At 36.7% G+C, this 27,928-nt stretch overlaps 1 protein-coding gene across 4 annotated transcripts in view; it reads right to left on the bottom strand.

Annotated features, from left to right (window-relative positions):
* Nucleotides 1-26,206, bottom strand: part of LOC120334853 (AP-3 complex subunit delta-1-like) — a 43,788-nt gene extending 17,582 nt beyond the window's left edge. For 2 of the 4 annotated variants that reach the window (XM_078113329.1, XM_078113331.1), the window contains exons 1-18: nucleotides 25,979-26,206; nucleotides 24,527-24,622; nucleotides 22,955-23,035; nucleotides 20,861-21,049; nucleotides 20,036-20,165; nucleotides 16,967-17,106; nucleotides 15,795-15,868; nucleotides 14,135-14,184; nucleotides 13,458-13,507; nucleotides 6,519-6,567; nucleotides 5,529-5,674; nucleotides 4,978-5,126; nucleotides 3,944-4,073; nucleotides 3,218-3,321; nucleotides 2,561-2,687; nucleotides 1,619-1,723; nucleotides 880-1,025; nucleotides 346-499 (exon numbers count right to left, since the gene is read on the bottom strand). In XM_078113329.1, coding sequence (XP_077969455.1) covers nucleotides 346-499; nucleotides 880-1,025; nucleotides 1,619-1,723; nucleotides 2,561-2,687; nucleotides 3,218-3,321; nucleotides 3,944-4,073; nucleotides 4,978-5,126; nucleotides 5,529-5,674; nucleotides 6,519-6,567; nucleotides 13,458-13,507; nucleotides 14,135-14,184; nucleotides 15,795-15,868; nucleotides 16,967-17,106; nucleotides 20,036-20,165; nucleotides 20,861-21,049; nucleotides 22,955-23,035; nucleotides 24,527-24,622; nucleotides 25,979-26,080 — 2,022 coding nt within the window. In that variant the 5' untranslated portion in view covers nucleotides 26,081-26,206. The remainder of the gene's footprint in view (nucleotides 1-345; nucleotides 500-879; nucleotides 1,026-1,618; nucleotides 1,724-2,560; nucleotides 2,688-3,217; nucleotides 3,322-3,943; nucleotides 4,074-4,977; nucleotides 5,127-5,528; nucleotides 5,675-6,518; nucleotides 6,568-13,457; nucleotides 13,508-14,134; nucleotides 14,185-15,794; nucleotides 15,869-16,966; nucleotides 17,107-20,035; nucleotides 20,166-20,860; nucleotides 21,050-22,954; nucleotides 23,036-24,526; nucleotides 24,623-25,978) is intronic. The other 2 variants (XM_078113330.1, XM_078113332.1) reach the window with 1 other exon arrangement.
* Nucleotides 26,207-27,928: the final 1,722 nt, after the last annotated feature.

The following is a 27,928-nucleotide window of genomic DNA, read 5'->3' as shown; positions in this document are numbered from 1 at the left end:
GAAGTTTGGTCATGTGGTGATATTACTATTAAGCAAAATAAGCTAAAACCAAACAATGATGTCACAATAAGCACCTACATTTTCTATAGCATAAGCATAGAGCAATGCTTATAGGCCTGTTTTACAGTAAGCCATGGTGCAATTGCTAAATTTAACATGGTTTGTCAAATCTTAGATGTTTTGTACATCCATCCTCTACCATAACTCAGCGACACAACCGACCCCATGACCTGTTTGCGACCCTACCTACTTATCACTTCGACCCAATTTGGGGTCGCGACCCCTGATTTGGGAACCCTTGGTGTTGACAATCACGCCCACAAATAGAAGATTCCTATTACTCACTTTTTTTCTCTCTTCTGGAGATAGTTCTTTCATTTTCTCTTTCTTAGTCGAGTAGAAATCATCGACATTGTCCTTCAATTTGTAGTTGAAGGTCGTTGGAACATCGTCTTCAGATGACGACGGAGGGTCGTTGATCCAGGCGTCAAGGTCAAGCCTTTAGGAGAAGGAAAAATATAAATAAGTCGAAAGTTCTTGTTGCAAAAACTAGCTACATCCGTCCCACCGAAGTGTTTCATTCGGCTCACTGCTGTATACTGAAATTACGACTATAGTTTTCATGAATATAGGTTTCTGTAGAAAATATCGATGAAAAACATGTCATAATGACCCCGTTGTACAGTGTGCTTCTCTTATTATTATATGAATGTTAGCCTAGCTTTTGTAGTGTAAATGGACTGTTTTTTATTCATAATTTTTCATCATGAGTTTTAGCCTCCGGTCCCCGAACAAAGTCTGTAAATCATATCCTTAATCCTAGAATGAGATGAGAGAATGAATAAATAAATAAAGCCAACAAAAATTTCCAAATCTCACCCTTCCGGAACTGGAACCTTTTTCTGAGCCTTCGGTGCGACAGGATTCAATTCCCCTTTGAATAAATCGTTGAAATCTCCTGCGACCTTTGATCCCTTCCCTTGAGCTTTGGAAGCGTATTTCATCATGCTTAGAATGCAAGAGGCCTGGGAAAAAAGAAGTTATGTTGAATGTAATTTATAACCGTTTGACCAATTTTGTGGTTACCGGTTGTGAAATTTATTGACCATTATCACTCTATCAACAATTTGTTTTTATTTGTAAAACTTTATTCCAAAAATTGCGGACAGAATTCAATATCTGTTGTATACCGTAACTTCATCCCACGAAACAAAAAATGGTTTATGATCGTACAATAAGATAGCTGTAATAGTTGTGTAATTGTCCAATATCGTTTCATCGAAATGAATTGACTTTTATTTCCTGTTTAATCGCAAGTGGAACTTACAAATTTTTCCAAAATACCTAATTTTTGTGGTTAAGGGTTGTCTAGTGGCCATTACCATTTTTGAATAAACTATACTCTATATTGAAAAAAAAAATTTAATTTCAGAACTACATAAATAATCCAATATTTAGAATTTGGAATGGTAAACCAATAAACCAGAATCGGTTAATGGTTATGCAATTTTCTGTATATATATATCGTTCAACAAAATTTATTTTGTTACACAGTACCAATTTATGTTTAGTTTGTTTGTTGGCCATTATTGTTTTATTGATAAATTTTTTATCTTACTCTCTCCTGTACTTCCAAATCGCCGCTCTGCACAAACGCAGGTAATTTCCCCATCACTAGTTTCAGGAGTTCTTCTACCTTTTCATGGTCTTCATCTTCCTCAGCCTGTGAGTTGAATAGAATAGAATTATCATGGAGGGAGAGAAAAGCTGATAAGACGGCTTAATCATATGACAAACCACGACCTCACGTCCAGTTACCAGTGCATGTCCGAAATGGGATTAGTTAGTCAGTTATTTGTTTCGGATGCATGGACTTGATGATGGAGGAAGCCGTGCAAAAGCCGAGTTGCACAATACACTAAGTGAAGATCATTAAAAAATTAGGCAAATAGTGGTGTTTTCATGCGTAATGGATAGATTAGGATTTACATATTTATCCTGAGGGAGAGGAAAGCCAATAAGGTGGCTAGATAATTTGGCAAACCATGGCCTCTCGTCCGGTTACCAGTCAATGTCGGGTATGGGATTAGTTAACAAAGTATTCTTTTCCAGATCCTTGGACTTGATGGTGGAGGAAGCGATAACCGTCCAGAGGTTGTGTAAACCATGCTACCATCTCTTGAACATAATTATCCCATGAAATGCTAACCAATGTATCCAAACCTGATGCGTAGTGTGTCGTAGGATAATTCTAAGTAATATCAATTTGTTGGGAAATATTATTATCTTCCGCATTTAGACATAAAATGATCAGAAATTGACATTGAGAGAGAAGTACAATTGGCTATTTTGTGCATTCAGCCAAGGTGTGATCGTCAATGCCCATGAAACCAAACTAATGTGTTCATTGAATGTAAATTTGCTTATAGTACAAATCTTTTCCAAATGATTATTTAATGTGAAAACTGGTAACCTATTCCCATATTCAACCTGAATCATTGTTCGACATAAAATCTGCCATCTTATCTCATGTGAAATACAGAAAAATTCAGTGACTTACTTGAGTAACAGCAGAAGCAAATAACTTCATCGAGTTCTGGATGTAAATTGCTTGGATATGAGCTGGTAGACTGACCACACGATGGCTCAACATCGCATTCAGGAGGGAAGACGGGCTTTCGATGAATCTGTGAAGATGAGGTGAAATTTTTTATATAGGATTTGCTCAAAGCAGGCTCACAGGATTTTACCAGGAAGTTACAGGCGACCATAGAAAAGCTGTGTAAATTTATCGCAGTGTGTTGCAAGCCAATGTAAAGCACAGTCATATACACCTTCACCTCTGAGCAATAATGAACAAGAAGCAATCTTTAAACTCTTTGAGTTTTAGATAATTGGTTGCTCAAGTCAATCACTGAGTTAAGTCTCAATGGCTATTAGTTGAGTATGTATTCGGATGAACCAAGCCAGGTTTACAGTGAAATGATTTAAGAACCGCTATCACACCATATACTCGGAACGCCAGTAAGGTCATGACCCTTCACCTGCGACCCTGGGGCAATGCTCAGTCACAACTAGGGGTTTTTAAAACACTTTTCAATCATTTGTCATTCTTCAGATCGTTTCCATTGTGACCTGGACCTACTTTGCCTCTAGCTTGCACTCAAAAAACTTGCAGGATACCGCTCCCAAATATTTAAGATACCAAATAACTCACTGTGCAAATTCTCCACATACGTAAGCAGCAGCATAGAGCACTTCTTGCATACCGTTGCGCTGGAGCTGAGAAGCAATGACATGAGAATTCTCCAGAAGGACAGCCTGAAAAAATAAAGATTTTTGCTATAACTTCCTTGATCATTTCCCCAATAATGACCAATCAACAATGAATAAAAGGTGATGTAACCATTGGAATTTAACCATCAGTTCATACACTCAGTATAAAATTGTTATATTTATCCAAGCCAGGAAAAAAGCCAATAAAACAGAACCTAATATTTTTTGAATAAAACTTTTCTAAATGATTCAAAAAATCTAGAATTTAGAATGATTTTTCTATCGAGTAAAATATCCTGTTCAATTCAGAGTGTAGTACTTGATTTAATTCACCATTCTGGTAATACCATCCCTAATACTGACCATTTGTTTAGCTGTAAATGGTCTAATAGTTCTTGGAGAAGTGGCCTTATAACATATTTCCAAATAATATTATTCTCAATTGGGTAATAAAAGTTATTGCATATTTTATGAATTTGAAAATGCGAAAAGGTCAGGAAAGTTTTCGCCAGAAATTGAAGGAAGTTTTTAGAAGAGAATAAAGGAAGAGTTCAGTCATACAGTGAAAATTCCCTAGAATGATAACTTCCAAATGAAAATATTCTAAATCATTCCTAAAATTAAGAATTCATAATCTCAACAATCCTTGCCAGACCCTAATACTAACCATTTGTTTAGCTGCAAACGGTCGAATTGTTTTCACACGGATTGCGACATCTAGAATTTGAGATGAAATCAGTGAACCATGACGAGTCGCTCCCTCAGTTCTGGTGAGTTCAACGAGAACAGTAACGTACCTGGGAAAGAGAGGGAAGTTGATAAGACAGCTTAACCATGTGGCACACTTCGGCGCTCCAGAAATGTGTGCACCAATATGGAGGTAACTAATTTTGTTCGCCTACTTCAAGTTGTGTAAACGAACTGAAACTTATGAGCAGGGGGTATATTTACTTGGCTAACACAGACAGTCCCTGAACTCCTAATAGAACTGAAATAGGGAAATTTGAATAAAATTATGGCCTAACCCTATCCTGGTTCACACACTACGAGAGTACCCATACTACGGCCTCTCGTTCGCGTTACCAGTCCATGTCGCGTATGGGTTTTGCTATCCAGTATTTTGTTTCAGATGCATGGACCTGGTGACGGAGTCCAGCAATCCTCTCACAAATAATTATCCCCGTGGGTTTCGAACCCTGGCAGTGTAACTAATCAAAGGTGCCAACACTTACTGACTTAGCACAATGCGATATAGGATAGGATTTACATATTTATCGTGGGGGGAGAGGAAGGTGATAATATGGCTTAATGATATAGTGAATAGTGATATAGTTTTTTCCCTGATAATTTGGCGGCGCACGTACAAAAAGTTTGGGAACCGCTGCACTACGCCATATACCGGAGGTGGGTAAGATTTTAAGACCAGGGGCCAACAATTTTTCCCACTTAGACATGCGGGCCATGTAAGTGTGACATCAAAGTTACATTTTATGAACAATATTTACAGTGTTACAAAAGTAAATGTGGAAAACAGTAAGCTTCATGCCAAAACTAAATTTAATCGCAATCTCAACAAATTCATTGAGCTATGTTTCATCTAAAACATCAAAATTTGATTTTAGTTTCTTTGTGGCAGCATCAGGCGGGCCAGATTGAATTTCCCAACTGACCGGATTTTGCCCATGATAGGTATATACTCACCATTCAAAGTTAGTGATATACTGATAGTTCTGTTGGCTGCAGATTTCAATTATTTTCGTCAGTAATTCATCTCTGTATTGACTTCCTTCTGCTTTGTTTACATGAACCATCAGTTTTTTGACAATTTCCATCAAATTTTTCTTGGAAACCTGAAAAATATATTTTTATTGGTTGTAAAATTTTCGAAAAGGTTCAAATTTGCATAGAAAAAATTCTAGAATTTTCATATATGGTTATACTTCTATGAATTGAACTGTTATTGCGGAGATTGCGAATTATTGAACTGAATCCTGTGGAAAACATTGTATGGAGGCGTACCTATGAAGTATAAAAAGGCGCTCCAGAAGTATGCGTATCAATATGGAGGTAACTAATTTTGTTCGCCTATTTACATCAAGTTGCATAAAGGGACGGAAGCCTATGGGCAAGGGGGTATATTCACTTGGTTAACACAGACAGTCCCCGAACTCGTAATAGAACCAAAATAAGGAAAACGGATCAAAAAGAGATTGATGACCCCTATTTTATGTACTCGTAAACTCATAACTTACCATTCCAAACAATAAATCCAGCGCTCTCAATCTGATAGATTCGTCCTTGTCATCCAAGCATTGCAGAATAAGATCTTTATGTGATTGGACGGCTTTAGGATGAGATTTTAGAATCCGAGACATTGCTAATAGCCCAAGGTACTTCACTAAAAAAGAATATTTGGAGTATGAGAAGGATATTTTTGCGATTCGTACAAGCGACTATTGAAAGATAAAAGAACTACAAAACGTCCACTTTGATAAAGGCAGGCAAGCCATTGTCACAGTTTAGATTTTGTATTGTGTGTTAATCAAACAGAAGATTACAAAGGTTCCGGATTTGTTGTTTTATTGTAAACAACTCTGTAACTCAACAGACTTAATACAGAAAAAACAGTAAACACAGAAAAATACAGCCGACATCCAGCCTTTCCCAGTGAAAAAGCTTCTAATTTTACTGAAACAATGAAATTTAGAATGATATAACAGAGGATACTTTGGGGGCTTTTGCTTCAAGCCAGCCTTCATACAAGAAGCCACTTTTAGAATCTGAGACATTGCTAATGAGCCCCAAGTACTCGTACAAAATAAAGATTAAAGTAATTTAATTCTAGAGTCTCAAGAACTGACAAAGGGCAAACTACAACCTGCGGACAAATTCCGGCCCGTTGGGTGATTCAATTTGGCCCGCCAGATGCTGCCACAACTAAAACCAAATATTGATGTTTCAGTTAAAAAATAGCTCAAAGAATTTGTTGAGATTGCGATTAAATTTAATTTCGGCACGAGGCTTATTGATTTCCACTTTTGCTTTTGTAACACTGTAAATATTGTTCATTAAATGTTACTTTTCGCGTCACTCTTGTCCACCCCTGCTTCAGAGCCTCGTTAAATTTATTAATTTACACCTAAATTAGCAAGAGGCTGTGGAAGAACACGGCCAACCATCGCCCGTAGATAAAAACGATTCAAGGCCGGCCCTTTAAAAACAGGAAAATACAAACAACTCACAATTCTGATCTGCATCTTCAATGAGAATTCTAAGCTTCTGAACGCAGAGCTGAAATGAGAGAATAATTCGATTAAGCATTGCTTTATGAAGACATTTTCATCAATTTATGGTCAACCATTTGTGACACTGTGTGTGTTTGTTTATTAATCAGTTATCAGTAGTTTATTTTTTCTCTATGTTGAAAAAAGCACGACATACAAATAACAATAAATTATATGGAAAGAGAAATTGCATTTCAGGGTGAAGGGATATGCAAAAACCAATACTGGTTGACAAGCAGCTGCCTTGAAAAAAACATGAAAAAAAAAGAGAAAAAATCTAACTATACGTAATATCAACAAAGAACACTACATATAGGAATGTTACAAAACGCGCTTTTTCGCGCCAAAAAATGTACGCACCACGTCTGCTAAGTACCGTAACGCCGTGTCACAATACCGCTCATAAAAACGACTACGGGCTGCCTGCTGTTGCTTGGAATTCCATGAAATTTGGACATAACTTAGATAAAATGCGCAACTATGATTTGGTATTTGAATTTTTTCATTAGCGCATAAATTTCCCAACATTCGGGGCTTTTAAAAATTACGCTAAAGTTATACGTACTGCAAATTAATGATATTGTCTATGGACACCAATAAAATATATATGGACGCATGTATGTCATTCCTAACTTGATACTTACCAATTTTTATGAAGTTTGTTCAATCAGAACATCGTTAATTATTACCCGCAACGAGGCACTGTCAAACTAATATGCTCAACTCCAGCGTTGATTTGCGACGATCTTCCGACGGCCTCAATGATCGTTGCCAGAATAAAATCCTAAAGTAATCTGAATTTTCTTAGATGTGACGTACATCAAAAAATTAAAGATTGATATGTGTTTTTTTTTCATATTTATTAAAGTTCTTATTGAAAAAAGTCAATTCGTATACGTTTACGAAACGGTACAAATTAATTCAAGGCACGAGAAGTATGATCTTAGCACGCGTCTGTCAACGCGCATCAGTTATCGACTGAATGCCGACATTTTCCCTCGCAGCGATTTCTCTCGTTTTGCGTTTCACTAAGCGCGGTAAATCTCCTACGAGTTAAAGGAATATTAAATGATAATTAATCGTTCACTAAGGTCGGATATGAAAAACGCTAAATCAGTTAATTGCCGCGTATGCGGGAACTTGCGTATTGGGAAAGTCGTTGCCGACCAGAGGTTATGTAAAGTTCAGAAACTTTCTCGTACATAATTAATTGAAAAGCAGCTAATATCGTTAAAAAGAATTTGTAAATTTTTTTGAATTAGGTTCTTCTATTCACAATAACTTTTCGTTCAAAATTTTTTTCGATTACCTCCAAAAATAGCCGAGATACATTCTCTTGTTTATCGGTCTGACATTCTCGCGGTCACAGTTTTTGAGTCGGCGCAATACAATCCTTATGGAAAAAATTGGCCTATCGGGCGGTACTTAAATGCAGATATCTCCGTTAATTCTTGACCATTTTTCGCAAACTTGGTATTGTTTTCTTATTTTCACTTAGATCTATCCACTGGTGCAGTTTTTATTCAAATCGGATGAACTTTAATTTTTTTGTAACATACCTACTACATATGTCTATGCCTCCAAGTAGTCGCAAAACCCAATAAAATTGAAACAAGAATATCGGTCGAAGACCGAAGACCTATCTATCGAAAATTAGGGGATCCCCCAATACAGAAACTGCGGCTTCGATTTCTTCGCTCTTACTCCACAGTGACACCACATGTCCCCTTACTAATTATTTAATACCTCGCTAATTTACGACATAATTCATCCAAAATCAATAGGCTTCTGATCTGAGATATGATGAATGCACATGCAAAATTTGGAGCAGATTCAACCTCGCTTTCGTGAGATATCGCGTGCATCTAACAGACAAACACCTATCATCTGACATATTTCTATGACAAAACAACACCAAATTTTGTTTTGTTCGATTTTTTGTTCACCCTCTCACAATGGCAACGCGGGTCATAGATAACGAAGGCCTGGGTTTAGACCACCCTGCTCTCGTCTATGTATCTGAAGCAGAAAACTTGCTAACTCATCCCGTACCCAACATATTCTTGTATACGGTGCGGTTCGACATAATCCTATCTTATCTTTTACCAGGGATGGAGAACTTTTTTTAGTAAATGAGTTAAAATATGTTCATATTAGCGGAAAAAAGACTGGGTTATAGATAGGGCTGGGCATTTTCGAATACCTGATGATTTCAGAATCGAATCGAATAATTTTTTCGAATCGAATCTCGAATACTTGAAAGGTATGAAATTATATGTAACTTTCTAATTATTTTAGGTCCTCCAGACACATAAATTACTGGAAACATAGAATACATCACTGACAATAAGAAAAAACACGTTTTCATCAATACCTCAATACAGGAAAGAGTCGTATGTCAGAATTGTGTTGAAAAAATATGGCTTCAATGAAAAAAAATTGAGAAATTTACCTCGACCATTGGCGGAAAGAGTAAAACAAGATGGCGGCGATTCGAAAATTTGCTCTCAACCGATTCGAATAATTTACTATTCGATTCGATTCGAATATTCGATTCGAAATGCCCAGCCCTAGTTATAGATATTCAACCTTAGTTTGCATAACGTCTTGCTACATTTTTTTGCTCTCATCTTACAATATATTTTTGCTATAAATGCGCATTAAAATATCACCAACTGCCATAAATGGTAGCTTAGTTTGCTAACACTTATAAAACTCAGAGATACAGACCTATGATGGAATAAACTTTTCTTATTCTTTGGCGCCATGTATGTTCGTGGCTAAATTTAAAAATTTCCAAATACCATAAATGGTGGCTTGGTTTTTGCTCGCTTTTATGCTGTTCAGAAACAAATCTCTGCGCCCAAACACAGGATGCCTAAATAAACAAGCCTCTTATTTCTGGGTGTGCACGTCTAAGCTCGGTCTTAACAAACTCCTAAATAAACAGTTTTGGATGATAACATCTCACATGCCATATGAATATATTGCACCAAAAACACCTTTGTATATTTTCTAATGTTACAAGTGTGAACAAAGCAAGCTAGCATTTGTGGTAATTGCGAATAACCAATGGTAGCATAGACCAAAGAGAGGGGAGAATCTTGTATCATTTACTCTTTTCCAGCCGCATCCCCCGAGGTCATTTTACATGGGTATTTTTAACATAATTTTTTCGTCAACCATTAAGCCCTAATACTTCACTCATAGCTTCTTATAAGCGTGTGCTATAGTTCTATTCAGCGATATATCTTTAAAACACCCTCCTCTAATAATATTTTTTCTATACAACAAAATTCCGAAAATTTCTAATAAACAACCTTCAACTTGAGAGATTTTGTGTCTAGTAGAGGGTTAATAATTATTTATAATTAATTTTTATTTCAACGTTTTCTTGTGTTATTACCCTACAGAACAATACCACAACCACTATTATAGCGTAAACGGTTACTTTGAAATTCACAATTGTATTTACACAATTTTAAAGTTTACGCTTCAATTGACAATTTTGATGATGTCACAGCTCTAATAATTACTGCACAGAGCCCCCCCAATGCAAAAAACGTCACTTTTTTCGATGGAAATGCGCAGAGAAAGACGTAAAAAATCTGATGAGCGCCGTTACGCTTGAAAATTACCATTACCTTTACAGGGTTTTTTCATGTTCAAAAAATCTGGAAACCTCTACTAAGTATGGTGCAGTCAGAATTATATTTTTCAAAACATCACAGAGCCAGGGATGGTATGTATGACTGAAAATAATAAGTCATCATAAGGGATGATGTCCGAGTCACATTAGCGATTTTACATGTCTGACTGGCGATTTTGAAATCGGCACTATTTATATGGGTACTCCCGAAGTATGCGCACCAGGATGTCGCATAACCTGAACCCTAACCTGGTACACAACCAGAGTTCAGGTTGTGCGCCATCTAGGTGCGCATACTTTCGGAAGTCCTTTATATGATTCGCACTTTGTGTTACAGCTGGAAGCTTTTTTCTCTTCTCCCATATCGGGGGAAACGCGGCAATAAATAGCTAAGACCGATATTAACACTTTAGTACAAGATTTGGACAGATAATGGTACCTCGAGCCCATATGGGCGCTGTCGCCTGAGAAGGGTTCTAAAACAATCAAATTTATCTTTGCTAAAACAAACTTTCATTACACACAGCTTAAAAAAATACAGTGTTAGTGTGTGGCAAGACTCTTGGACTGAATAGAATAGTCATCTTAAATCTTGCTACGGCATCCTTGGGCACTCCAGAAGTGTGTGTACTCATATGGAGGTAACTAATTTTGTTCCTCTACTTTACATCAAGTTGTGGGAAGGGATTGAACCCTATGGGTAGGGGGTATATTCACTTGGCTAACACAGACAGCCCCGAACTCGTAATGGAAAATAGGAAAAATCAGAATAAAATTATGGCCTAACCTGGTACACATACTACGGGAGTACCCAGCCTTGCATTATACACATACGGATAACACAGGAGTTTGCAAACTTTTGGTGTTATGGAGCCCATGAAGAGGATGACAATCACACAATCAATTTTTTAAAATCAACACAAAAAAACACCTTGTCACTTACTGATTAATGTCCCAGAGTAAATTGAAATTACTTTATTTAATGACTCGGATGTATTTAATGCTTTTTAGACAGTTACAAAATTAGTCAAGTCAGTATTTTAATGAGTACCGGTATAAAAATGGCTCACGGAGTATGGAGCACTTTGGGAACCTGTGCACTAACGCATGCATAATTTTAATAAGTAATCTGACTTTAGTCAGACAAAACGTTACAGAAATATAATTGTACTCAAAACTCTAAATCTTAAACTACTTGATATCTAGGTTTGAATTAACAGGGGTGTGCAACATTTTTGTCAGTGGGCCATATGACCATCTTCAGACATCTAGCAAGGCCAAACATAATAACTAGTTTTTCCATGTTTACGACAAATCAAAGATTTAAATAGCTCGGCGGTGTGACGCATCGTGCTAAGCGCTAGGAATACGCTCGCCACCGCATCTCTGATTACCCTTTGTGAGATCGCAGGTTCGAATCCCATACGGGGATGATCATGGTAGCGTGGTTCACGTAGCCACTGGTCGGTTACGGCTTCCTCCACCATCAAGTCCATGCTTTCGAAAACAAATACCTGGCTAACTAATCCCATACCCGACCTGAACTGGATCAATAACCAGACGAGAGGCCGTGGTTCGCCATATGGATAAGCCGTCTTATCGGCTTTCCTCTCCCCCAAGATAAATATGTAAATCTCTCCCTATCCTTACAGACATCCAGAGTGCCGTGAGAAAGGCAAGAAAGAGAATGCGGCTATCGCTTAGCCTTTCAGTGATAAAGGCACCAGGGAAAACGACGAATGATTCGACGCAGCGACAATAGCAAAAATCATTATGTACATAAAGTCTGGGTGCGCATAACACAATATAAGGATCTTAAAAGAATTGAACAAATAACGCAAACAGTTTTATGAATAGTGAGAGTGCAATAAAGAGTTTTAATTCAGATATCGAAAAAAAATTAACTACTGATTACTGATTAAAAAGCTGCCAATGCTTGCTATTAATAGAAAGTGTGCTTTTACAAAAGAAACGAATAAAAATTTAGAATCACTACTTCTACTGAGCCATTCCGCATAGTACAGTAGGTGAGGTTTGCTGTTTTGTAGAGAGTTATCATAGTATTACGAAACTATCGTTTTTACGTGTTAAATTCATGTTTGGGTCTGCCTGTCTGTCTTAAAAGTAGGGACAAATTCAAACTTTATGACGCACGTTAGTCCTAAAAATGAGGATGAATCGAAAAAACAGCAATCTTTCGTTTTTAACATTAAATTTATGTTGTGTCTGTCTGTCTCAAAAACAGGGACAAATTCATTTCCGTTTAACACATATGTCCTAAAAATGATGATAAATCGTAAAACAGGAATCTTTGTTTATTTAACATTTAATATATGTTTGTTAGTCCCTCTTTTAAAAACAAAACAAAATGAGGACATAGGTTAAAATCGGGACGAATCCTAAAAACGGGCAACTAGCATAATTCCGAATGGCTGAGCATGACCTGTGATGTCATCAGTCACAGATGACTGATCATGACCAACCAGCCATGAAGGTGAAGTAGTCAAGTACTTGGAAGCCTATTAGCTCATACCTGTTCGTGTGTACTGGGACTATGGTTATGTTTATGGGCATTTACTAATTATACGTTTATACTGAGTTAACAATACAAAGTGTGCATATTTTCAAGCATGTGGCTACAGTATATTACTTTTATTGGAATCACTATCCCTACTAAGCCATACAGCGTAGTAAAACTAGCAAGGTTACGAAAATGTGCATGAGATACCTGTCCGCCTTTGCTACTGATCTTATGTGCAAATATGAATAAAAATAAAGTAAAATTTCCTTCTTGATTTGCTCAAAGCAAAGTTACGGGCACACGCCCAAAAGTGAAGAAGACTCCTTTCTGAGCAAAGTTATGGGCACTCAATTGGAGGCTAAGGAGTCACATCTCTGAGCAAAGTTACGGGCACTCACTCAGAAGTGAAGGAGACTCATCTCTGAGCAAAGTTACGGGCACTCACTCAGAAGTGAAGGAGACTCATCTCTGAGCAAAGTTACGGGCACTCACTCAGAAGTAAAGGAGACTCATCTCTGAGCAAAGTTAGGGGCACTCACTCAGAAGTGAAGGAGACTCATCTCTGTGCAAAGTTATGGGAACCTCTCAGAAGTAAAGGAGAGTCATGGGTAAGCAAGGCCGCTTTGCTTAGAGCAAATTGTCTTCAGGTAAGTATATTCAAATTATAATAAAGGGTTTAGTTCTAGATCTGTATTGGTGATATAATAAATAAACCATGCTTACTGACCTGTATCGATGAACTGTGATCTGTCATTCCTGAAGTAAATGATATAAGTACTTCATGTAAGCATGAAATGCAAGAGTTCGAAATGAGCGAAAGATTGGTGAAAAAAAGTTTCCAAAGTATAGCAAAAGGGTAAGGCGCACTGAGGCGCACTGTCAATAGATTGCTTAGTTTAGGTTTCATACATGAGCCACACCGGGCTATAGACCTTTCCCCGACCTTTGACCCCCAAAGCTATTTTAAGAGTGCTTTTGCGAGTTTGCGCCTGTAAATGGGGTACGTGTTTCAAACCATCATTATGATTCATCGCATACAACAATCTGTTTTTTTAAAAGTAACGGTAGAGAATTTCAGCCTTTTGCATCTTGCTGATTGGCCAATGTCACCTAGTAAACAAGGAAGTCGATGCTCGGGGAAAGGTCCATAAGACGCAACAGTTTTTAAAGCAATGCTGGCATTGGCTTTGTGTGTGGGCACTGAAGCACTACTTGATCCATACATTAGGCACAAAATCGATTTTTTAGAAAAAAAAGGATTTAAAGTGCATCTTATAGTCCATAATATACGGTAATCATGTAGAAAATTCATGTTTTTAATCTTATATGAGAAAATATCTAGCAATATCAAATTTAATAGTCCAAACATGAGTTTAAATGAGAAATAAAAAGCTTTCTTCTTACCTTGTATTACAGTATTTATACATTCATACAGCAGAGACATTGCAGAAGTACTGAAAAAGGAAGGTTTGAATTAAAAAGAACAATCAGAGCAAAAAGTGCTGGAAAATTAGTTTGAATTAGAAAGGACAATCAGATAAATTTATTAAAAGAACCCTCGGCCTATCTTTAAAAAAGTAAGCAATGGCCTTCAAAAAGCGTTATTATTTTACGTATTCAGCAGTTAAACTTAAAACAGTTGTTTTTATTATTATGTCATAGACATCCCTCGCATTTTTTCTGGAATAATCTCGAATTATCTGATACATTGTAGCTTTGTTCTTAGATATTATATTCAGAGTAAATTAACTGATTTATTGAATCCTGTCACTGTAATGCATTCATTCTTTCTTTTTTATATGTTGGCTTCTAGTATTAAACATGGCGAATCAAGTACCAGGTTTCAACCAGGTTGAAAACATACCTAGGTATTTTAATTTAAAGCATGTGACTACGGAACTGTTGGGAGTTTCGGGATGGCTGCCACGGATTAGAGCAGGGCTTTCCAAACTATTAAGATCAGACCCCTTCCAATATTTTCAAATTTTCCGCAGCGCCTGTTAAGTCGGCATTGTTATGCAAGTGTGACGCTTCTGATTCCATGTACTCCCTAGAATTTGTGAAATTTATGTTTTGCACTAGTTTTAACACACGTGTTTTGAATCAAACATCTGAAAAAAAGTACATGAAATATAGTACTTTGTGTGAAAAATGGTGTAGGCTACTCTTTGCAACCCCTAAATTCATTGGGCGCCCTCCTGCAGGGTCGCGGCCCCAATTTGGAAAGCCCTGGATAAAAGAGCTTAAGAATCACTGACCTTAACTTCCATTTGACAAAAGTCACATTAGAAACATATCACTGTATCACACAAGTTTGGCTAAGCACACAAACCACAGGGTTCGGCAACCTTTTGTCACTCGTGGGCCAAAAGCATAGGTTGCAAGTCATTTGCGGGTCGCACATATTTTTAGAAAATTGAAAACCGATTGGATGATACTTTTTACAATAAAAATCAAGCAGTGATACATCTCTCGAATAGAATATAAATTAATTTCCTCATTGTATTGCATCTCAAAAAATTCCATTTAAATATTTTCTGCGCCATTGAACCCTTTGCACTTGGCATCAACTTTTCTGCGTTTTGTTGCCGTTTGTCTAATTATATTTAAATTATAGGCTCATTAAACGAGTAATTGTGAATTATATACTTGTTAGGTTATAATATAATTTAGTCTACACATGGCTCACAATAAATTCTGTTACGTAAAGAATATCATCGTCGAAACAGCTGCTTTGTTACTATAATTCAGTGAAGCGCCGCGGGCCGGATTATATTACTCCGCGGGCAATAGGTTGCCGACCCCTGGCATAAACCCTTACCGAGGCTCCCGAAGTATGCGAACCAAGATGGCGGACATCGGAATGTAATATGTGTACTAGGTTAGGGTTAGGCCATAATTTTAGCTATAAATACTACGGGAGGCTCTTGGCCAGTCTTCGAACTGATAATAGGACTAAAATAAGGAAAATTGGAAAAAAATTATTGCATAACCCTAACCTGTTACCCATGTTACGTTCGATGTCCGCCATCTTGGTTCGCATACTTCGGGAGCACCCCCTTACCTGTGAATAAGATTTGTCAATGGTTCAATCAGCTTTTTCCCAAGTCGAGGTTCCAGTGGTGTCAATGCTCCAAACTGAATAAAAAAGGAAAACAATAATGATATAAGGCAGTGGTTCCCAAGCTTTTATGGCCTATGGCCCACTTTTCATCATTCCAGTGGTATTTAGCCTGTCACGTTATTTTGATTGGTGGATTCCGAATCCCATTATTTTCAAACAATTCCTGCTCAACAAAGTGAAAACACTTTATGAAATAACCTTAACTAGGAAGAACCCCTCCAACTACTCAATGGCCCCATTCGTGGCCCCCAAATAAGAACCGCTGGTTGTTAGTGATTTAGAACAAACCATGTATATCTCACATAAAAGTTGAAGAAAACTCATCAAGTCAATACAATCAGGATATATAAATAAGGACCCGGAAGTGACACAATGTGCTAAGCGTTAGTTCGCTTGCCACCGCACCTCTGATTACCCTGCGTGCAGTGCTGGGATTCAGCCGGTTCTATAGAACTGTCTCACGAAAATTTTTGAGATCAGCGAACCGGTTAGCATTGCTGAAAAAAACCACGTTTTTAAAAAAGCCAGCTGAAAAATATGACTTTTGTGATGGAACAGGCTGACAAATAATTTGAATCCCACCACTGCCTGCGTGAGTTCGCAGGTGCGAATTCATTATGTGTGAGAGGATTGCTGGACTCCATGTCGCCGTAGGGTGGTTCACGTATCTGTTGGCCGGTTACGACTTTCTCTACTTGTGGGGCTAACTAATCCCATAACCACCTAGTTAGCGGACGACATTGGACAAACTCTATATGAAAATCCTGACAAAATTTTTTTTATAAAAATGCCAATTTTCAACATTTTAATGAGCCCCTTGGTAGAATAAAACACATTAAAATTACGGTGCTCCCGAAGTATGCGAACCAAGATGGCGGACATCGGAACGTAACATGGTTAACAGGTTAGGGTTAGGCGATAACTTTTTTTCAATTTTCCATATTTTAGTCCTATTATCAGTTCGAAGACTAGCCAAGAGCCTCCCGTAGTATTTATACCTAAAATTATGGCCTAACCCTAACCTAGTACACATATTACATTCCGATGTCCGCCATCTTGGTTCGCATACTTCGGGAGCCCCAAAATTACATTTCAAAATTCTGCCAACTCACCAGTTTTATTATCTTGATAAGAACCCAGTTATTTGTTGATGTTGTCATAAGTTTGAAGAAAATCGGAGCGAGAGAGAGATAATTTTTCGGGTTCTTTCGAGCAAGTTCACAGATTACGTTCACAGCAGCAGATTGGACACCTAGGAATAAAAATATTTAAAAAAAATATTGTACAGCTGGGAATAAATAATTTTTAATGAATTAATTTTTTCTTATCAATAAGTAAATGATTAGAGTTGGAAATCACAAATTCGAGTCATGTTCTTAAACATGTGAAAACCATGAAAAACAATCAAAAATCTTGCAAAAAAGCTGTAAAAACTGCTTACTCCTATATATCTAGAATTTCCAAATTCTCAATTAATAATTGATGAAAATTGACATCAAAAACCAGGACAGCTAGATATAGAGAATCAATCTTGACTAGTTATCCAATCAGAGCCAATGTGTTCGAGTATATTGTGCCCATCTCAGACGTGTAACTAGTTGAAATAACTTTGTTCAATATTTTCTACATTTTGATGATATAAATATGGATTGTCTGCAATTTCAAAATCATTCAAAATTTGTCATTTTGGAAGACCAGGGTTCAATATCTAAATATTAGAAAAATAACACACAGCATGAATTTTAATTATCTAATAGCAAAAAATGAATTCCAAATTTTCATCGAAAACTTAAAAACGTTCAAAGGGGCTCATATGACAAAGTTTTTGGGAAAAGTATGTGTACCAATATGGAGGTAACTAATTTTGTTCGCCTACTTTACATCAAATTGTGTAAAGGGACTGAAGCCTATGGGCAGGGGGTATATTCACTTGTCTGAAACAGACAGCCCCCGAACTCCTAATAAAACTAAAAAAAGGAAAATCGAAATAAAATTATGGCCTGACCCTAACCTAACATACATTACAGGAGTATTAGTTTTTGTAGTCTAAATTCGGTTTTCTCAGTTTGGAAATATGTTACAGAATAATTCACATAATGGGAACATTCATTCATAATATCAAAAGGTAGATACTTCATTTTGATTTAAATTTAAAACATAAAATCAATAAAATTTGTGATGATTATTGATCAGTAATGTTATCAAAATCAATATTTAACTGGAACAGTAAATGAAGAAATTTAAAATATTCAATACAAGGATGATCGGAACCAAATAATTTACTATTCAGGATATACATAAAGTCATAAAGTCCTTTTACAATTTCAATCTTGTTATGAACTCAATATATCTTAACCAGGTTTGTTTTATTTAAACAGTGTTTTTTAATTCAATTTATACACTTTATATTCCTGCCATTAGCTGCACCAAGCACATCAAATTCCTTCACTTAATTCAATTTATGACACAGGGTGTAATAAATTGAATAGGTAATGCCGAACCAGAAACGGTTCTGATCATTCAAAAATATAATAGTTTCTCATCTATCAGTGATTGACTGCTTGGACAGAGACTTATTCAGAGTAAAGCACAAACGAGAATATCGGTCAGAGACCGAAGACTTATCGATCGAAAGTTAGGGGATCCACCAAAACAGCGCTCATACTCCATAGTGACACCTTGTGTCCCATCACTAATTAATTAATAACTCGTTAATTATACGACATAATTCATCCAAAATCAATAGGCTTCTGGTACGACATATGATGAATGCACATGCAAAATCTGGAGCAGATTCAATCTCGCTTTCGTGAGATATCGCGTGCATCTAACAGACAGACAGACAGACAAATACCTATCAACATACTTACCGATTAAAATCGATAAGTAATAAATAAAAACTAAGAACCAGGATGTGTTGCAGATTACACATATCGGATTAACGTCTTATGTCTCTCCGCTTATAATCCAAAGGCAGGGTTACTCAACTGGCGGACCGCAGTCCGAATCCGGACGGGTATTCGATTCGGACCGCGCCTAATTCCTTTTTTTGGATCATTAGCCCCACTTTTGAAATTTCCTTTTATAAAATCACTTTTATAGATTTAAATATATATGTGAAGAACTATAACTCCATAATAAACAACTTCGATTAGCTAATAATCATTAGTCGGCCGAAAAAGGATGCCGAAATATAATTTCTGAAAAGACCAGACCCAAATATTTTTGAAGTTTTGTATGCGGGTCATCAGTAAAAATAGTTGAGTAGCCCTGACCTAGGGTGTATTACATTGAGTAGACTGAACCTGAATGATTGTGATACTTTGAAACTAAGCCCTTCAATAAGCAGTCTTGTTCTGATGAAAAACATACACACCTTGGTCAGGGTGTGATGAATTGGATAGGGAATGCTGAACTAAAAAGAGCTCATTCAAAAATATCATAGCTTTTCACCTATCAGTGATTGATTACTTGTTCAGTGTAAAAAACAAATGAATACAAACTAAAAACTAGCAGATTACACATCTTGGATTCAATTCTTATGCCGTTTCCCTCCTCAACCTGAGTGTAAAAAATTGAGTAGGCAATGCTGAATCAGTATGATTTCCATCCTTTATTAAAAATAATCTAACCCCTAACTCAGGGATGGGCAACTTCTCCAGTCGGCGGGCCAGATGTGGGAAAATGAAGTCCTCGGCGGGCCGGATTATTACAAAAAATACTTCGATATCCAACCTCTGTTAAATGCTCGACACTCTCTTGTCAATTTTTCGTTTCTTGGGATATTCCATGGTTAATAAAACTTAATATAAAATCTAATTTCTAAAATCCATTTATATTTAGAATCTAAATATAAATACATCTGATAACAGTAGTGGGGAATGTTTACAACGCTCTCTGCTTTGACCTTATATTGTTTGTTTAACAAGTGTTTGTAACAATTGTTTGTTCATTAGAAAATTGTTTATTTCCCAAGCTCGCACTGACAGTGCGGTGAGAGTAGAGCGATCGGCAACTTTCAGGAATGATGCGTCGGACCATATTACAGAGTGTGGTTGGATACAGTCAGCGGGTCGTTCAAAATTCCGGGCTGTATGTTGCCCACCCCTGCCCTAACTCAACAGTGATTGCTTATACTGAGACTTTTTCAGAGTAAAAAGTAAAAAAAAAATTACACCAACCTTGATCAGGGTCCTCCAGCTTTTCTTTTAATCTTGGAAACGCAGGTCGAAGAGCGTCAGGATAAGCAAGGAATATTTTATATGAAATAAGGACGGCTCGTTTGCGAATGTAGGGACGAGTGGATGACATCTGAAGAATAAAGATTTTTTATTAATTATCAAATCGGGGGTTATCAATCTTTTTTGTAGAGGCATTTCAGAGGCATAAGAATAGAGGTCCCTGTGTAATAGTATGAATTGTATAAAGTATAACTACATATTTATCTACATAAGGTGTCCAAAAAGTATCGCCTGAGTTTATAGTAAAACAGTTAAAAATTTCTTTGTCTTTGTTTATTAATAGTTCTTATTGTGCTCGTAGTTCTCACTTATCAATTTATCATACTATAAAATTTATTCGAACTTACAGTTGTTATTATGAGCGATATTTTTAATTGTTATTACTAAAAAATCGAACAAATTTGTATATATTTAAGCAAATCTAATACTGGCAAAACAAAATGATCTTTAATAAAGTGTAGCAAGTTAATGATATAAGTAAATTAGCAAACCTAATAAAGGTATTTGGTTGTATTTAAACAATATATATATATATATAATAATTTAGACTCTAAGATTTAAGCGGATACTTGCGGAATTTCTGTGCTGCACTGACGTAACCAGGGTAGAAAACTACTGAATTAAGTTTGGCTCATGTGCAAAATAATATCTGTCCAAATTCTGGTAATTGAGTAACTACAGGCCTCTGCCTGCATATTAGTGTATGATTGAGACACTATAGCATTGCCTGTACAACTTTGATCAGAAAGTCATCAAAAAACTCACCAAAGCCAGAATATCGTTGACTAAATCTCTTGCTAAATCCGGAGTAATGAAGCATGACAGTCCGCTGAGAGCGACTCCTGTATCGTACATTGTCTGCGATCCGAGATCTTTTCGAATCATATTCGTTGTCAACATGAGAACGTCGGTTTCAGAGTGGAATGATTGAGATGCAGCGAAATATCCGATTCTCTGAAACAGAAAAGAATGATTAATTCTGTGAGGCGTTTTCGCAGTCTAGCTTTGTGCGATCAGGTACCCTGTCATCCTATGGTTGTGTGTGTGGGTGCGTGTGAGCGTGTGTGAAATATTTCCATTATTTTAGGTGAGTGAACACGTACCACTTCTTCTAGGCCAGTGGTTCTTAAACTTTTTCGAGCGCGACCCAAATCTGAGTTTTATGAATACTCGCGACCCAATCCTAAATAACGCAAAATGTGTTTTTAATGTTAGTACAGTTTGACTCAAATACAGACAACTATTTATTAGAAACAGTCCATTGACTCAGTGAGATTGATGAAACTGAAATTTCCTTTTCATTATATCTTCAATACACAGCTCTATTTTACATAACGCAATACGCAAGTTGTCACGGGTATCGAGGCGATTGCGAGCTTAGTTTTGATAACCGTCAGTGCCAAATATCCTCGCTCGCACAAATGCCTTGTCGCGAATTGTAGCAACAGAGGCGTCCGCTGTCCGTCGCAAACACGACATCCTAGCTGGCCTTCGGTATCTCTCGCAATATACAACTTTTTACTCATCAAATGTGCACACACCGCTTCGTTCGCGGTAAATGGTGCCTCGAGATGAAGTCACATTTTTTCTAGATATTGAATAATCTAATGTCGAGAAGCGAGCTTTTTCATTGCGTCGTCTATTACAATTTACAATACCAAAACGACACCCATTTTTGGTTATTTTAATCCACTAAGACGACATTCCACGCGGTCAACACAACGTTGCATGGTTACCGTTACCATAAAAATAATACACGTGACTGGCATATCAGAATTGTGATGTAACAATGAGCTCAAGACAGTTCTTTCCGTGAATGAAATTTTATATTCCATTATTTTTAAATACCAGAGTTTGGAAGCTAAATTGAAACATTGGGAAATCTGAAAATTCGTCCGTCTCCTCTTAGATTGCCCTTGCATTAACGACCTTGTCGCGACCCATTTTTAAACCTTCCGCGACCCATGTTTGGGTCGCGACCCATGCTTTAAGAACCACTGTTCTAGGCAATACCTTCCCTCTTGTATACATTCAGTACGTTTTAAACCTTATCTAAGGTTTTGTTTGCTCTCCTGATTTCTTATACTTATATTTATCTGTATTAGTTGTCATAATGAAATGAATGCTTGACAAGACAGAGTACAAATATTTGTTAGGGCTGAACAAAGCCTTCTGTAAGCAACTACTCAAATATGAGGTGCTACAACTTTATCGGAAGGGCAGCGATCTTTCATGTTCAACTTTGGGTACCTCCGTAGTGCATGCGTACCAGGTAGTCCCTGCCCATAGGCTTCAGTCCCTTTACAAAACTTGATGTAAAGGAGGCGAACAAAATTACCTCCATATTGGTACACACACTCCTAGAGTGCCCAACATTGTCTATGTAATTCAATTAGGTGTTTTCTTAATACAGCTGTTTACTAGGTAAAAGAGACTGTCATGAGATATAAACAGCTTTACAGCAGTATCTAAATAATTCAGACATGATTGGTAACTTCTATGACAGGATAGCCAGAACCAAACAGTTTATCATTTCAACTACATTCTGTAATAATAATTTATTCTAAGCCGAATAATTTTTAATATAAAACAGTCAATTTCCATTTAATGAGATTGAATACGATAATGTCGGAGAGAATTGAGATGATTAATGATTTAATTGGCTTTCTCTTTTATAAAGTTTTAAGAAATTAAAAGTGTGAAAACTGTGAGACATGAATTGCTCAAAATGAATCTGAAATGAAAATATTTCTAAAATTTTTACACTGAATGATAGAATCTGCATTTACTTATGAATATCTACATTTTCCTACCCAAAATAAATTTGTGAATTAAATGCAATGCAACCATCGTACCAACCTTGAATGTGAACTTTGGTGAACTCATGACTTCGATGATATTGAAAGCTGCCCAACTGATGTCATACCCAAGCATTTGAAGCTGAAAAGAATAAGACAAAGTTAGGTATAGAGATGGATGTATCGTCCCATACACCATTTGAATTTCCTACCTCATACAGGGATATTATGCTTCCATATAAGCAGTTCTTTAGATATAGGGATGGATGTATGATCCTAATTACCATTTGAATTTCTGTATAGTGCTATACAGAGCTGCTATTGGGCTGACATAAACAGAAGGTTGATAATATGGTCCCAACCACCATTCAAATTGCCTCCCTGACTTGACTGCCATATAGACAGCAGGTAGGAATCGGGATGGATATGCGGCCCTACTCGCCATTTAAATGGCTTCCTCCATAGCAGGCTGCCTGACTGCCATATAGACAGCAGATTAGGAATAGGGATATGGCCTCCTCTATACAGGGCTATTGTGTTGTAATATAGACAGTAGATTATGGAGTATATTATGACCCTAATTGCTCGAATTTGAATTCGCTTGTTTTAATTAAACATGAATTCGCTTAAAGGGAACTCGGTTAACGAAAAGGCTTCTCTTTAATTCATAATATTAACCGGTGGAGCGCTTTCTCGAGTATCTATGCCGTTTTAAATGGGTTATATGAAAGGCTAGGGCACATAACTTGTGAAAATCGGCAAAAGCACTTTCGCACTTTTTTTTTCGACTGCGAAGCACTTTCGCACTCATAATTTGCTTAGAGTTAACACTGATGTGGACCCCATCGCTATTCGAATGGCCTCCACTATATAGGGCTATTGAGCTTCCATATAGACAGTAGGTTAGAAATGGAGGTGGATATAATATATCGAACCATATTATGGTCTCATAGATCAGGGCTACTCAACTATTTTCACCGAAGATCCGCATGCGAAAATTCAAAATTATTTGGGTCCGCACTTTCCAGAATTTATATATCGGCATCCTTAAACGCACACTTCCTCGACCGGCTAATGATTATTAGCTAATCAAAATTGCTTATTATGGTGTTATAGTTGTTTTCATATATATTCAAAACTATAAGTCATTTTATAAAAGGAAACTTCAAAAGTGGGGCTAATGATCTAAAATAAAGAATTAGGTGCGGTCCGAATCAAATACTCGAAAGGTTCGATTTCGGACCGCGGTCCGCCAGTTGAGTAGCCCTGTCATAGATCATTTGAATGACCACCCCTGCAATAGGCTATTAGGTTGATATATAGACAGTAGGTTAGGAATAGCGATGGATGTATGGCCCTAATCGTCATTTGAATAGCCCCCTCTGTGGAGGGCTATTGGGCCGTCATACAGACAGCAGGTTAGGAATAGGGATAGATATTAGGCCGTGGCATAACAGCTGGTTTGGTTTTTAGGGCAGTTATACAAGATGTAATGCGACGTATTATGTGAAGAATTGCCTTCATAAACTCATAACTTTGCTCAGATGTGAGTTTCCTTTACTTCTGAGTGAGGACAACCTTACTTTGAGGAAATATTTTTTAAAAAAAAATAATATATTAACCGGCAACTCACATAGATAAGCTTGTTAACAGCATTTGCCTTGATTGCCGCATTGTCTTGCTTCAGTTCACTTTTGATTTCTTCAACACAACCAGCGATGTAGCGAGACTGAATTACAAAAAAGTATGTTCACACTTTGGATAGGTCTCAATTAGGCTTAAGTCACTCTATTCGAGATCAACTTTAGTCAAGATTTATCAAACACATACTCTGAGTTGGTCATCAAAATGAAATGGCTCGAAGTTGACAAACCCCCAATGAGAATTAACTCAGTGATTGACTCGCCTCTAGTTGGAATCGAGTCACCTTTAATCAAATACTCAAGGTGACTCAAGTTATCTGAATAGAATGACTCGTAGACTAACTCTCAGTCCAGTCTGGAATTCATGACCTTTTTCCATGAGAAATCGGGTGCAATCAGTGACTGCAGCACTCCAAATGTCTGCATCCGCGTGCAAAATTACTAAAACTGCGTGAAAACCTAGATTCTCAGCGTGCAACTAACAGAATGGCCATATCGGAAAAACTTTGAATAAACAAGTGTGATAGGCTATTATTTTAACGGGGTGCTTTGACGCAGAGTTCCATCTAGCAAATGACGAAGGCGATCCGATTGCATATGCCAAAGGTCAATTAATCGAACAATTATGTTCAGGAAACAAAAAAGTCTCGCATTTCAAGAGAGGCCCATTTAGCTGTTAATCGGCGTGGGTTATGGCATGTTCTTGATGCCGAAAGGTCAATTTGTAATATTAAAACTCATCAGCACTGTTTATTGGTGGCTGTTTCATTCCACCACCCTCCAGACTGTCATATATAACGGTGGACAATCCCAAATTTTCCGGCGTGTAAAATGGAATTTCGCTCGCATGCATTTTGAGGGAGCATTAGCAAACTCAGGTGTGCACCTGCCATGGCATCCAGTCTGGTCCTCAGTAAGACTCAAATGTGATAGACTTAACAACAAATACTAGGATAACCTTTGACCTTACTCGGCTTGTGACTCTGGGTTTCAGTGCATATAAATTCACCAACAATAAATTTTTAGGGGGGGGGGGGGGGAAGTAGTTAATAATAAATGCTACTAGTTTAATTAACCACACAGTCATATTTGATAGTAGGTTCATGATTTTTTTTCTAAATTCAAGATATCTTGAATAAATAAAATGATAGATGAAAGAATAAAACTTTTCCATTATAAAATCAGAACCTTTCCAATTCTGCCTCGCCAACCCAATTTTATAATAAATGATTGATATTGAGTTTTAAAAATTAAAATTTATTCCCTGTCCATAACAGCAAGTCTCTGTACATATGTGCGAATTTTTTTCTGGTATGGTACTGTCCACCCAATTTATCACATAGGAAATGCATATTTGATTTTCAGCAATTTTCCCCTGGCTGAGAATTGCATTGCAATGACACAAAAAAAAAATTCAGAACACAAACAAACAAGACACAAACCTCCGACTCCTTATGATTCCGAATTCCTCTGACAAGATCCTGCATATTCTTATCAAACATTCGATCCAAACTTCCCTTCACTTTTTTCAGTGTAAGAGCCATCTTGCTGTTTTGTTCAGCTGAAACTCCTATTGATAAATCCCAACCAATTTTAATGGTGTTTTTTGCTGATTTAAAGACTAATTTATTTAGATTTTATTTTCAAATTTTACCATTGTAATTCCTGTAAACACTGATTAAATACAGACATTGGAAATATGCAGTTGAGTGATCCAAACTTCCATAAATTTTCCTCTTCCCTTCCCTTATAAAATATTAGACTATAACAGTATAATGTTAAGAACTGGTTCCACAATCGGGGCTCCCGAAGTATGCGAACCAAGATGGCGACATCAGAATGTAATATGTGTACTAGGTTAGGGTTAGGCCATAATTTTAGGTATAAATACTACGGGAGGCTCTTGGCTAGTCTTCGAACTGATAATAGGACTAAAATAAGGAAAATTGGAAAAAAATTATCGCCTAACCCTAACCTGTTACATTCGGATGTCCGCCATCTTGGTTCGCATACTTCGGGAGCGCCCCACAATCATTACATTAATTGTTATATATTCGTGGAAAAATTTATCATCAACATCTGAATTTTACTACCAAAACAGTCAGACAGTAGAGTTATATTATTAATATTTAAATTTGTTTCTTTTTCTTGTTTGCTTTTTTGTTTTTAGAGTATAAGTATAAGTATAAGTTTATTTCGACTCCATAATCAGCATAACAATACATTTGACAGATAAAAACAAATAAATAAAAACAAATAAATAAAAACTGATTATGAAATCAGGGGAGCAAACAAAACCTTAGATAAGGTTTATAACGTACAAAATATAAGATGGAAGGTTTTGCCAAGAGGAAGTGGTACGTGTTTACTCACCTAAAATTATTAAGTTATTTCACACACGCTCACATGCACCCACCAGCCACACACACACACAACCACTGAGAAGTTATTTAAGTAAGAATAAAACGCGATAAATTTAGGGTATACTATACAGTAAACAAAAAAAAAATAAATAAATAAATACTGAAATACTAGAAAAGAAAATTATCTGCCACACCATATTGATATTTTTGTAATGGTTGCCATTGCCAAATTGATCGATCTTCTAATCGTTAATTAAGATATAAAAGGAAGATTCTATTGAAAACATATTGCCAAGCTGATTATAGTTGGAGTCAAATTATAGTTGGAGGTAAGTTACGTCGTACTGTAGCACTCATACCGGTACTGTCGCTTTAAAATAAAATATCCGTCTATTAATCTACTTGTTACCAATACGGTACCGGTACATTGGCCGATTCGGCGTTATCTTCAGTTGTTAGCATTTCAGCATTTGCTGTGAAGTCTAAGATATCGAAAAGTCACATGAGCGCTTATCGGCACCGGTAGTTACATTTCCGCAGCGTTAAGTATCCTTGTGAGTACTTACTTATCATGTATTGAAACAGAGAAAATATCTTTTACAAATCAATGCATGAAAATGTTTAAAATCACAAAAAAAAATCGACGAAAATCAAGAAAAAATCGACCGGCGGATTGCGAACCTTTCCGCTTCATCAAGTTTCCGATTCGCCGTGGCAGAAAGGTCGTGAACTTTTATCAATAGTTTTTTGGGTATTGATCAGAGTCTAGTTTTCAAATTGACTCATGAAACTTGTAAATAGAAGGCAACAGTTCATTCTAAAAAATATATTTTATTCGTTCGCAAACATTAAAACAATACAATTTATAAAAATGAAATAAAGATTTAAAATGTTGAAGTCATCAAAGTCAATTACCACTCAAAGACAAATGCATAAATAAATAGTTGAACAGGTTTAAATAATAGGATGATTAGAAAGAAACTTTCCGTATGGGATAATTTGCATCGCGTAGCACAATAAGGGTATATT

Source organism: Styela clava, chromosome 1 (assembly GCF_964204865.1).
Source record: "Styela clava chromosome 1, kaStyClav1.hap1.2, whole genome shotgun sequence".
Lineage (NCBI taxonomy): Eukaryota > Metazoa > Chordata > Ascidiacea > Stolidobranchia > Styelidae > Styela > Styela clava.
The sequence above is the reverse complement of the archived record's forward strand: the minus strand, read 5'-3'. Positions and strand labels throughout refer to the sequence as shown.